Source organism: Sinocyclocheilus rhinocerous, unplaced genomic scaffold (assembly GCF_001515625.1).
Source record: "Sinocyclocheilus rhinocerous isolate Xijiao unplaced genomic scaffold, SAMN03320098_v1.1 scaffold652, whole genome shotgun sequence".
NCBI lineage: Eukaryota > Metazoa > Chordata > Actinopteri > Cypriniformes > Cyprinidae > Sinocyclocheilus > Sinocyclocheilus rhinocerous.
Genome location: NW_015642060.1, coordinates 230,045 through 243,172, shown reverse-complemented (window position 1 = coordinate 243,172; position 13,128 = coordinate 230,045). Strand labels below are relative to the sequence as shown.

The 13,128-nt window shown below is 35.3% G+C and overlaps 1 protein-coding gene across 2 annotated transcripts in view; it reads right to left on the bottom strand.

Moving 5' to 3' along the window:
- Positions 1 to 279: 279 nt before the first annotated feature.
- Positions 280 to 13,128, bottom strand: part of LOC107755602 (proteolipid protein 2-like) — an 18,194-nt gene continuing 5,345 nt past the window's right edge. Inside the window, exons 2-5 of one of the 2 annotated variants that reach the window (XM_016572489.1) lie at positions 5,243 to 5,398; positions 5,059 to 5,157; positions 4,823 to 4,919; positions 280 to 888 (exon numbers count right to left, since the gene is read on the bottom strand). In XM_016572489.1, coding sequence (XP_016427975.1) covers positions 875 to 888; positions 4,823 to 4,919; positions 5,059 to 5,157; positions 5,243 to 5,398 — 366 coding nt within the window. In that variant the 3' untranslated portion in view covers positions 280 to 874. The other variant, XM_016572490.1, reaches the window with a different exon arrangement.

Sequence of the window (13,128 nt, the reverse complement as noted above, 5' to 3'; positions counted from 1 at the left end):
ACCTTAGTTTAAAGCAGCACTATGTAACTTTTGGCGCTCTAGCGGTTAATAAACAGAACTGCACACATCCCGCGGAAGAACATTCCAACCGGAGCTACTTCTCTAAGTTTATGTCTATGGCGATTCACGCAGGTATGTGTTACTCCGCAGCGGCGACGACCCGACCAGGCTACAATAGTCCAAATGTAAGTACTTATTATAAGTGTACCGTAGTGATTCGGAATAAGACAAAAACGCGGTTTGGAAGATGAATTCATGATGTACTCGCTCATTATATACATTTAGCAAATTTTGAACACAGAAAAAGTTACATAGTGCTGCTTTAAGCACAAAACACAAGAACAATCAATAGTTATTAGAATTTAGCTACAGTTATAAATTTCACCATAAAAAACTTAAGCAACCTTAATGTTTCATCATAAAAAAACAGCACCAGACTGAATTAAATCAAGTTTTCCAACACAACTTCCTTATAATAACGTGGTCAAAACTAGTCTTTCTCTAGTAAAGAATGGGAAGACAGATTGACTTTGAAACGCTTCTGAACACTGTATTCATGTTGTCAGATTTATCTGATGTTACTAAATGTTGTGATAGTGCTTTTGTAACTGACCAAGCCAACAAAACATTTGTGGTAATGACAGCCGCCTGACCAAGATGCCGGAATGAATCTTTGAATCCCGACAGCTTTCTGTTCCTTCATTTTCCATCCCTTTTGTACATAAACCTCTTTTGTTGTGTAATGTTTCGTCCCTTTTGCATTCCTCTGGTCTGCATCTCTCACGGTAACTCTCAGGAATTCACTCCTTTTGCCATTTTTAGACTTGTTTTCCATGTTTTGGTTGCTGTTAATGGTGTAGTGAGGAAAGTAGTTTCAAACTGTGTCATCTGTTAAAAAACAAAGAGAGAAAACAAAAAAAAGGGAGACACAAAATGAATAACCGGGGAACAGTTAGTCAGGTTAAGTTGTTATAGTTACACAGCATTAAGAGCGGACACGTGAAGCGGCATAGCTTTCGCTGAGATACCAGTGTTGCCACAGAATATCTGTTTGGCTCAAATGCCAAATGTCAGTCGTAAACATCCGGCAGACGGCCTTCAGCGACCTGTTCAAAGAGAGTTACAACACGTGTCACCTCCAGTTCAAATCAAACCCCTGTCTCCGCCGTCAAACAACTGGCATACATGTTGCAGGATATTAGTGCAGTATCCTGTATTTATTCATATTATTATTCCTAATACTGTATATACAATCCTTGAATATTTTCAGACTTAACCTAACTATCTTCATACTTTCGTTTTTATTCTATAATATGTGTCTGGTTGTTGTATTTATATATGTGCACTGGAAAGCTCCATAGCCACGGAAAATGGCTCATGTGTGCAAGCACACTTGGCAAAAAAAGCTCAAAGGGATAGTTTAACCCAACAAATGAAAATTTTGTCTTGTTTTACTCATAATCATATGGTTCCAAACCCATAAGACTGTTGTTCATCTTTGAAACAAAGATCATCATTTCTGTAACAAAACCTGAGAGATTTCAACCAAAGAGATTTCAAATGCATAAGCATTTGTCGATCTTTATTTGTGAGTAAAAGCCTAAATGAAATCTGTTCGTTAGTTAAAGTGATCATGTCTCAGGGTTTTGGTGTAATGGACTTTCAGTGGAGGGATAGAAATCTCTCAGGTTTAACCCTCTGGGCCTCTTCGGTCATTTTTGATCGAAAAAATGTATATTCCGAAATTTTAAAAATTGTGGCTGCATTGGAATGAGGTAACACTTGGTGACTTTTGTCACATTAGCTATGTGAACACCACACACACACACACACACACACACACAGAAATGAACTGGTAAGACTGCAACAGAGCAAATTTTTTAGATTATGTGAAATAAAATGAATAAATTAAAAAAAAAGATTCTCTCTCTCTCTCTCTCACACACACACACACACACACACACACAGAAATGAACTGGTAAGACTGCAACAGAGCAAATTTTTTAGATTATGTGAAATAAAATGAATAAATTTAAAAAAAAGATTCTCTCTCTCTCTCTCACACACACACACACACACACACACACAGAAATGAACTTGTAAGACTGCAACAGAGCAAATTTTTTAGATTATGTGAAATAAAATGAATAAATGAAAAAAACAAAACAAAAGAGTCTCTCTCTCTCTCTCACACACACACACACACACAGAAATGAACTGGTAAGACTGCAACAGAGCAAATTTTGAGAATATTCAATGATTGATTGAAATCATAATGCAAAACCTGATATTTATCTAACCAAAAATATCTAAACCTTGACAAAACGTAGTCTTTTAGAATGTCTAAATATATATCTAAAAGTAAAACCTAATAAAATGGATTCTCATTGTTTTTAGACAATTTCTTCAAAGGCCTCTGTGTATAGGGAACTATACAGGAGTTTACATGACATTACACAAGTTTTTATTTTTTTATGCCACCAGATGGCACAATTCTCACTTCAATAAATGAATTTTAAATGTTTTCACTCTGTTTTAACATGAAATATTGCATTTATTGAAAAATAATAAATAAATAAAAATATATGAATTCTAATGGAAACAAATAGCTCATTAAAATTTTATAAATATTGCGTAGTGTCATAAAAAAATACCCTCAAAATTCTAAATAATAATCCAAAAATATTATTAAACAAAAATGTATTACACTGATTTTCCTGAAAAAAAAAAAAGTTACATTTCAAGGCTTCGGTCACTTTTGACCGCGAAGGAGCCAAGTGTGACCCCTAAACGAAGAGGCCCAGAGGGTCAAAGATATATCTTCATTTCAATGAACTCAATTCATTTTTAATAAAAAGGCATTATAGAGGAGATACGATACCACCTCTGAATGTGGCATTGCAAAAAAAAACTAAAACAAATCCAGTGCGTTAAAAGAACAAACAGACAGCATCTGTTGATGTATTGACAGTTACCACATCCCTGAGTTTGTAAAAACAAACAAAAATCTAACGTAAGTGCTTTACTGTACACATAGTTTTTGTTTGTGCAAATTGAAGTACTAAAGTATTAACTTGTACTGAACCCAGAATGTTACTGTAAGATATGACTCGTTTTCATTTTTAAATATCTCAAAAATGTAATAACAGAAATGTAAACATATGAGATTTTTTGAATATGCTGGTGAGCAGCAGCAATTTTCCTACTCAAAGGAAAAAACATCTTAGAATTCAATGCAATTTAACAAAATAATAAAAAGCAATAAATCTATGAAGTAATCTATTAATTAGATGTGCATCTACCTATAAATAAAAATCTGACTTGTACACTAATTCTTTATAGGGCCACTGTATGTACAGTGTGTACTGAAGGAACATGATATTTCATGAAACAAATGACTGAGATCTAAAAAATATTTTGAACACCAATTAACCATCCTAAAATAGAGGTGATACTTAGATGAATTAGGATACATAAATATACGAAATGTCACTGCATTAGATAAAATATCAAACCAAGGAGCTTTTATTTTATAGAAAGATTTCACAACAAGAAATTGTTGATGAGGTATTGAAATACTGAACATGAGAAAAGTATTCTGACACTTTGTGGATTTCAGACTTCAGTGGACCAGTCTGGACCAGTAATGTCTAACACCTGTGGCTACTCTTAAAGCAATAGTTCACCCAAAACTGAACATTTGCTGAAAATATGCTCATCTTAAGTTCATTCAAGATGCAGACGAGTTTGTTTCTACATGGGAACAGATTTGGAGAAATGTAGCATTACATCACTTTCTCACCACTAGATGCTCTGCAGTGAATGGGTGCCATCAGAATGAGAGTCCAAACAGCTGCTAAAAACATCACCAATGGATGCTCTGCAGTGAATGGGTGCCGTCAGAATGAGAGTCCAAACAGCTGCTAAAAACATCACCAATGGATGCTCTGCAGTGAATGGGTGCCGTCAGAATGAGAGTCCAAACAGCTGATAAAAACATCACAATAATCCACTCCACTCCAGTCCAGCAATTAATGTCTTGTGAAGCCAAAAGTTGAATTTTTTTTAAAGAAACAAATCCATCAAGACGTTTTTAACTTCAAACCACTGCTTCTGGCTACAATCCTCTATCTACAATATTGCTTTTTTGATCTGAATCAGGAGAGAAATATGCACAGATCAAGCACTGTTTACAAGTGAAAACAGTCCAAAACGGTTCTAAAGAAACCTGTCCGTTGAGTTTGATATGAAAGGACAACAAGGTATGGACATTTTTTTTTAATGGAGGAAGCGTTATTATGGACTCATATTTTGGCCACAAGCAATGGTTTAAAGTTCAAATGCTTTAATGATGTATTTGTTTCTTACAAACAAACAATCAGCTTTTGGCTTCCCAAGACGTTAATTGATGGACTGGAGTGGTGTGGATTACTTGTGGATTATTGAGATGTTTTTATCAGCTGTTTGGACTCTCATTCTGACGGCACCCATTCACTGCAGAGCATCCATTGGTGATGTTTTTAGCAGCTGTTTGGACTCTCATTCTGACGGCACCCATTCACTGCAGAGCATCCATTGGTGATTAAAAAAAAGAATCTTGAATGGCCTGAGGGTGAGTACATTTTCAGCAAATGTTCATTTTTGGATTAACTATTCCTTTGAGGAGAACTGGCACAGTAACTCCACTAAAAATCTGCGGACACTTGATTTGATATTTGATGTCTAATGCAATGACATTTAAATGAGGTTTAAGTGTCCAAATACCTTTTAAGGCCAGTGAGCTTTCTAACACGTTTTAATAAATGAATGAGTGCTCATGCACCTGTGGGAGCAGCTGTATTCTGTCTGCTGCTCTTGATGTCCAAGAAAATCGTGTAGGAATCATAAGCAAACAAGATCCCAGCCAGCAGACCAAACACCTGGGAGAGAAGATGAGCATTATTATAAACAGATGCTAGTTGAGTGAGAATCCGAGGAGGATATAAAGCACTATCAAATCCGATTTGATCTTGAAGGAATAAGCATGGCATGTGTTGATGCTGAAGTTGGATGTCTCACCCCACCAGCGATGCGAGCCCCGTCTCCAGCCCCGCCGATCACACAGATCAGAGAGGTTATGAGGTAAAGCGCTGCACCGATTACAGCGCGGATGAGATCCTGAAGAGACACAGAGAAACTGTAAGCAGCGTTCGCAATGCTAGGCTGGACCACGATGCAAGTGTGTGAGTGAATTCATACTCACGCTCCAGAGCCAGTTCACCACCAGGAACTGTTTGTCCAGCTCCATCATGAAGACAATGAAGAAGATGATGGCAAAGACCATCTCGCAGATGGCCACTGCTGAATACCCGCCATACATAGATGCGGCGTAACAGATAAGGATGATGAAACTGAGGATCTACAGAAAACCGACAGACGTGCAGTTTAATAAATTAAACTTGATCGCATCAGTGCACAAAAGCATGTAAGGATGTGGTTTTGATCGGGGGTCAAGGTTTAGCTGGTTAGCCCTTGCAGATAGAGACAATTCTGCAGATAGCCTGTTTCTTTATTGCAGTATTATTATTGTTAAAGTCGCAATAAAAAGGAAGTAGTGACCGATACTGGTAACACTTTCTCACTATTAACTAGTTGCTTATTAGCATGCATATTACAAGCATATTGGCTGTTTATTAGTACTTATAAAGCACACATTAATGCCTTATTCTGCATGACCATATTTTAGATCCCTTAACTCTACCCAATACCTAAACTTAGCAACTACCTCACTAACTATTAATATGCAGCAAATTAGGATTTTTTTAAAGGAAAGTCATAGTGAATAGTTAGTTAGTGACCCAGATCTTTTTCTGTATTTGTATCTTCTGTCGATTGTGGAGGGATGAGTTTAAGATGATTTATTGGAGAAGTTTGGCATGCGTCACCAGAGAGAAGTTTGCCATTTTCAGCGCAAGATCATTTTAAACATTACAAGGAAAAAAAAAAACAAGTTGAAACATACATGGATGCACTGTTCATAATAACATCTATAACATGCATATACAAAACAGATACATATTTCTGCAATTTCATGCTAACAAAAACTAAATGGCGAAATTTTCCATTAACTGAAAGAAACAACTGTGAAAAACTGAAACTAAAGTACATCTTACAAATGTATTTTAAACTGAAACTAAATTAAAATGACAAGATACCAAAATGTATTAAAGTGCCCCTATTATGGATTTTTGAAAATGACCTTTCATGCAGTGTGTAACACAGCTCTAAGTGATTGAAAACATCCTGCAAAGTTTAAAATCTGAAAGTGCACCGTGTATAAAGTTATTGTCTCTCAAAAGTAAGAGTCGACTTTAAGAGTCGTTTTTAAAACGAATCCCAAGCCGGTTCATGTTGACGTCAACATGAAACATTAGCATATTGCCCGCCCACGTTTTGGTCTTTTCGCGTTGGTCTGAATGAAAATACAAATTCATTATTTGCCACTATGTGCTGCTTTTGGAGCGGTAAAAATAGCGGTTTCCCCGGTAACAATGTACACAAAGCAGCACTGCGCTCACAAACGCTGCTTTATCAGGCATTACAGGCGAGATGAAATGGAAATGAGACCAATCGGACCAATCACCGCAGATTAGCATCACGCAAAGGAGGGGTTTGGAAAAATGAATCGTTGAACGAATCATTTGGGAGTCGTTGAGACAATGAAAGTGTTTTTTGACCTTGCATGCATATATATATCATTTAATTTTTGATACATGGTAATTTGATACATCCTAAAACTTGACATTAAACATGAAAAAATCCCACTAGACAGCAATAACACTAGACTGTCCTGTGTTTAACACTGTTAAACTTTTTTAATTAAACCAATTAACTTTGGCAGCCCTACAATACTAAAACTAAAAATACAATTGACTGAAACTAGAAAACTCTGAAATAACTAAACTAAAACTAACAATGATAGAATGAAAACTAACAACTAATATAAATTTAAATTTAAATAAAAACTAACTTTACAATTCGAATCTATAATGGCCCTGCTTCACTGACAGTCATTCAAAAGTAATTTTATATTTTATAAAATATACTGTTTTGGTTTTCTGTCCATATGCTTCAAGTAGTATTAATCTGCTCAAATTAAACAATCCGGTACTTTTTCAGTTGTATCTTGTATGAGACTGTATAAACTGTCAGCGTATATGACTGTTTTATTATTTTCCTAAATGTCTTTGGCTTTTTAGTGTGGAAATTCTCCCTCTCCAGTACGTCACCCATGTTTGCTGCCAAATCACCAAAGCGTTCTCCTGTTCACTACCCACAATTCATCTGAACGTGCCATCTGCTCTAGGTGTCAGTTAACAGTGCAGCTCCGGATCTCTCACATATTATGAAGCTTTTTAAAAGTTTGATTACTAAAACATCTGTTGAGGACTAAAGAGTGGAACACCGCGTGGATGTAAACACAGCACAATACACGGCTGTAGAAGAGGTTGAAGCTCCTTATATGGTTATAAACAGAGAACTATTATAAGAATACTTTTGGGAGTATACGACTATTATGAACGTCTAATCAAATCAGCCCATAAACTCAAACACTGCGCTGCTGGGATCTAAATAAACACTGCTGGCAACAACTAGGAAAAGTTAGTGGACGTTATTTAGACTTCAGAAACTTGGACTGTAGTATATCATCTATGACTCATTCAGTGTTGGGTAAGTTACTCTAAAAAAGTAATTAATTACTAGTTACTAATTACATCTTCAACAGTGTAATTAGATTACTGTACAAATTACTCTCTCCAAAAAGTATTTAATTACTTATTACTATAATTACTTTCTAAATCATATCAACCTCGACAAGTTAATGAAACAAGGATAGACATAAAATGGTTCTTTTAGTTCTTAAAAATATATATTAGATAACTACATAAATGATTCTGATCTCACTTTAGAGTATAATTCTCACTATTAACTAACTATTAACTATGACTTTTTCCTTAATATACTCCTAATTACTGCTTATTAATACTTAGTAAAGTAGTCGTTAAGTTTACGTATTGGGTAGGATTGAGGATTTAGAATAAGGTCTTGCAGAATAAGACATTAATATGTTTTTTTTAAAGTAATAATAAACAGCCGATATCCCAGTAATATTCATGCTAATTACCAACTAGTTAATAGTGAGAATTGGACACTAAAGTGTTACTAATATTGTTATTAACTCACCAACGTATTTAAAGCGAGAAGGTTACATAAAAAGCATGCATTTTAAGGTTAGACTTTAAATTTTTTATGTTAAATCCACTATTGTATTGTATATAAATGTTCTACAGTCTATACACAGTATTACGTTCAATTACATAATAAAAAAAACTGTAATTCCATTACAGAAAAAATAAGAGTAATCCCTTACTTTACTTTCTCAAGGGAAAAGTAATTATATTACAGTAACTAATTACTTAATAACTAATTACACCCAACACTGGACTCGTGGTTTGTTTTTAAAGAATGATATGCACATTGAAATAAGATTACAGAGTTTTCAACATGCTTAAGTTTTTAAATCTACTGACAAGCCTAATGAAACATTAAATGAATTTAAACAGAAAAACGTAACCAGATTTCAGATTTCACTGCTTGCCTTGGCAAACACTTCTATTTCTTTTAAGTTCGCTGGAAGGACAGTGTTCTTGCATGGTTCCTCTTGAAGTGTTATTTTTGTTGATGTGGTTTGCAGAGGTGTTAATGGTTTGTCCACATGCCACTGTGAAACACCTGTGCCTTGTGTTTGCGATGATCTGCTGCCGCAGTAACAGCTGATAAAACACTGCGAGTGTGAAGATCGAGACAGGAAGATTCTCAATGTGTTAGTAGGTAAGTTTCCTGTTTTATGTCACTTGGGGAAATGACAAAGTTATGCTACCAGGCAATATCTACAGTACCATAAACATTCAATGAAACATTAGTTTCTAAATGTATGTTACTGATCTTACTGTGAATGATTCACGGTTTGTGACCACATCATTTTTTTTAATTGAAATGTCCTAACTCGACCTTCCCGTAAAATGACAGACTTTTCTCTGGTGACGCGTGCAGGGCTTCAATGCTTTATCACAATCCACTGCATGCTGACATTCAGCCGATCCGCCTCCATCAAATCAACAACCGTTGCATAGTCCCCATCGTATATTATTTTTTCACTAAACCATTTCACTTGGATTTACACCACAATACAGAAGAAAAGATCTGTCACGGCTTTGTTTGATAGTGACTTTAGTCAAGATTGAATCAAAATTCACTGTTTACATTCTCAACACACATTCCTGCTGTTATTGTGAATGATTCATTGGTGCATCTTATTCTAAGGGGGAAAAAATGCTTGTCTTCTCATTCTTTCATCAAAATGCAATAATTCTGAAACCATTTTCCTTTTTCTCCAAGGTTATTTTTTAATCCTTCTCTTCCAACCTATTTATCAGCTTCCCATATCAACAAATGCTGATTATATATATATATATATATATATATATATATATAAACAATGGATGAAATGACAGTGTTGTCACACAACAGGCAACCACAATTCCAGGTTCTTAAGCACTGCAGCTTGAATGATCTGTTAAGCATTCTATATGTAAAAAAAAATAAATTCTGGTTTACATTTATGCATTTGGCAGATGCTTTTATCCAAAGCAACCTACATTGCATTCAAGGTAAATTCAAGGTTTATCAATTTTTGACCCTGGCTAGTGTCATGTTTTACTGTTGGAGCTACAATAAGATGTTTATAGAAAAGAAATACACTCACTACCATTCAAAAATCTGGGATCGCTATGTTTTTTTTTTATGAATTGACATTTTTATTCAGCAACGATGCATTTAAGTGATCAAAAATGACAGTAAAGACATTTAAAATGTTAAATATTTTTACTTAAAATAAATGCTGTTCTCCAAACTTTCGGTTTCATCAAAGAATCCTGAAAAAGCTTTGATCAATTAAATGCTGCCTTGTTGAGCATAAGAATCTTACCAACTATTGAATAGTAGCGTGTTTATTTATTTATTTATTTATTTGTATTATTATTATTATTGTAGGTTTTTATTTGCATTATCCACTCACAAAACCTCACTGCAGTGATGCTGAATCTTGTCCTGTTACATACTGATGGTTATTTGGGCTTACTATTTGTATTACGTTACATTGCACTGTGTCACTTCTGAGGGTTTGCGCCATGTGCTACTGAAACACAAATCCACTGACTGGAAACAAATACTACAGCAATCTTGTGGAAATTAGGTGTTTTAACCACACAAACAGCACGAGCTCATTTTCACCTCAATTTGACCAAAAAAGCAACAGAAGACAATTCTTTTCTGAGACGCAAAATAAACCTGGAAGTGATATTGCTGAGTGTTTGTTTGAACGTCATCTATACTGACCAACACTGATAAACGGACTGATAGACCCTTATTTCATATATAAACGAGACAACACAACTAGTAGTGCGTCGATCTCATCATAGCCAGTCAAAACTGCAAGTAGCCTGAGGTTAACAAGTCAAATGTTGGCCTACTACCCAAAACTCCACTTAAACTGTAAACATAAACCATTTTTACAACAGACAGTTTTCATTTTCAGCTAAGCTAAAATAGCAGAAAGGGCTGAGAAAGGCATTTTTCCATCAGGGTAGCCAGCTTAAAACACGCAGAGTCTTATCTCTCCATGGCTTTGAAATGAAGCCAGCATGAGGACACATAAATACACTGCTGCCAGCAGAACGACTGCTGTTTGGCTTCAACCTACTCACTTTGACAAACGTGCAACACTGCATTCACAGTTCTTCACACAGCTACATGACTGCAACCTAGTATTCAAACTGTCTCAAACTTGTAAAAGCACTTTTCATAAATAAATAAATAAATAAATAAGGTAACACTTTAGTTTAAGGACCAATTCTCACTATTAAAGTTGCTTATTAGCATGCCTATTATTAACATATTGGCTGTTTATTAGTAGGCCTACTTATAAAGCACATATTAATACCTTATTCTGTATGACCATATTTTAGATCACTTAATCCTAAACGTAACAACTACCTTACTAAATATTAATCATAGTTAAGTTAGTTAATAGTGAGAATTAGTCCCCAAATTAAAGTGTAACCATAATTAAATATAATACAATTTTATTTAAAATAAATGTAGGGCTCATTCTCAGAAAATGGAGGCACATGACTAATTACCAGTATAAAAAACAACAACACTCACTTAATTTTTTAATGTTTGGTTTTCTTGAGAAAACTGAAAAGTAGGTTGAAGCCAATCAGCAAATATGCGTGTTACTAGCTTGTTTGTTTTTTTTAAATGGCATTCATTCATTCATTTATTTAGGTCACACTTTATTTTAAGGTCCATTTCTCGCTACTAACAAACCATTAACTATGACTTTTGCCTCAATAAACTCCTAATTTGCTGCTTATTAACAGTTAGTAAGGTAGTAGTTAAGTTTACAGGTATTGGGTCGGATTAGGGATGTATATGGTCATGCAGAATATGTGCTTTGTGAGTACTAACAAACAGCCAATATGTTAATAATTGGCATGCAACTAGTTAATAGTGAGAACTGGTCCCTATACTAAAGTGTTACTGTTACCTTTATTTTTTAAATGTAATAGGGTTAAAAAGTTGCTGCACAAAAACACGGGTTGGTTACTTACTTATCTATTTATTTATTTTTAAGTGTATGATTTATTACAAGGCACACACAAACTAAATGACACTACAAATTCTTACTGTGGAGGGGTGTTGGAATTTGACTGCGATCAGCCAGTGACAAATCCATATTTGTTGATCAATAATCTGAATATTGGAAAGACGCATCACCCCATGATTGTTCCCCAGTTATGGCCTTGAAACTTTGGGTCTGAGGTGATTTTCGGAATTCAGGGAGAAGTTAGGAATGAACTTTTAGAAGATTCTGAATGAAATTCTAAAAATGTATAAAAATAATAGATGTACTAACTTTGTTTCATGAAAGCAAACACAATTTTATATTTATAATTAATTTCTTTCTTTTTTTATATATTTTAAAGTATGCATGAACATGCCTAAAACTCACTGTAGCTTTATAAACCTCATTATATTGCCTCATTTAAATACTTGTAAAGCTAAGAAAATGTATTTTTAATTTTGACGTTTAATCGTTTTTCCAGAGCCCTACACAGTAGTTTAACAATCATTAAATCTACATCCCTGACCTACCCCAAAGTCATTATGCCCGGCCTGTGGGCCGCCAGGAGCGCATGATGTCATCAGGCACCCCTCCTTCATGCACATATGTATCAGAGCTTTATGAGTTGTGGGGACTGGCACAAACTGCCTCTATGAGCCTCACAGGCAGACTGAACTCCAGTCAGCACACAATGAAGCTCTATTCAAGGATGCAGCGCTGCCCCTTTAAGAACACCCACTACTGAGGGCTCCGGGCTGCACTGGGTCACGAGGGTGAACGGATAAATAAGGAAACACCAGAAATAAAGAATACCTAATACACAAAAAACATTCACTGTAACACTATTACAATACAGCATATGCACAAAACATGGCAAATATGCAGCCTACTTAGTTATAGTGCATATATTACAAGAAATATTCAACACCCATACACTGATCATTTGGCAAAGAGTCAAGACGCACTTAGCAATGGCAAGGCGCCCACTGCTTGATACTAGAGCAAACATTTTTGCATGTGTTTACATTTGTTTTTGTTCAAATCGACAAAGCATAATAGAGCTATACAGTACATCAATCATCTACTGTAAGTCTCAGTAAAAGTCCCAGCATGCATGGCTACTTACTGTAAGCCACTAGGCGTGTCGTTTTAGTTGCCCATGACTCAACATGTTTGGATGTGGGTGTGTCTGAACGACAAAACTTAACTCTTGAAAATGAGTGCTTGATGCCGGCTGTTCTGACTCACAGACTGTAAGTACGTTTTCATTTAAAGGATTTGCCACTGATGATTCAAACGCGAGTTTTGGGCAGTGTAGAATAGCACTTGTTGTTTGTCATTTCTCTGATCACAAATGCAGACAGGGTTTTATGTTTACGCGGCGCGATGCAACGCAACGC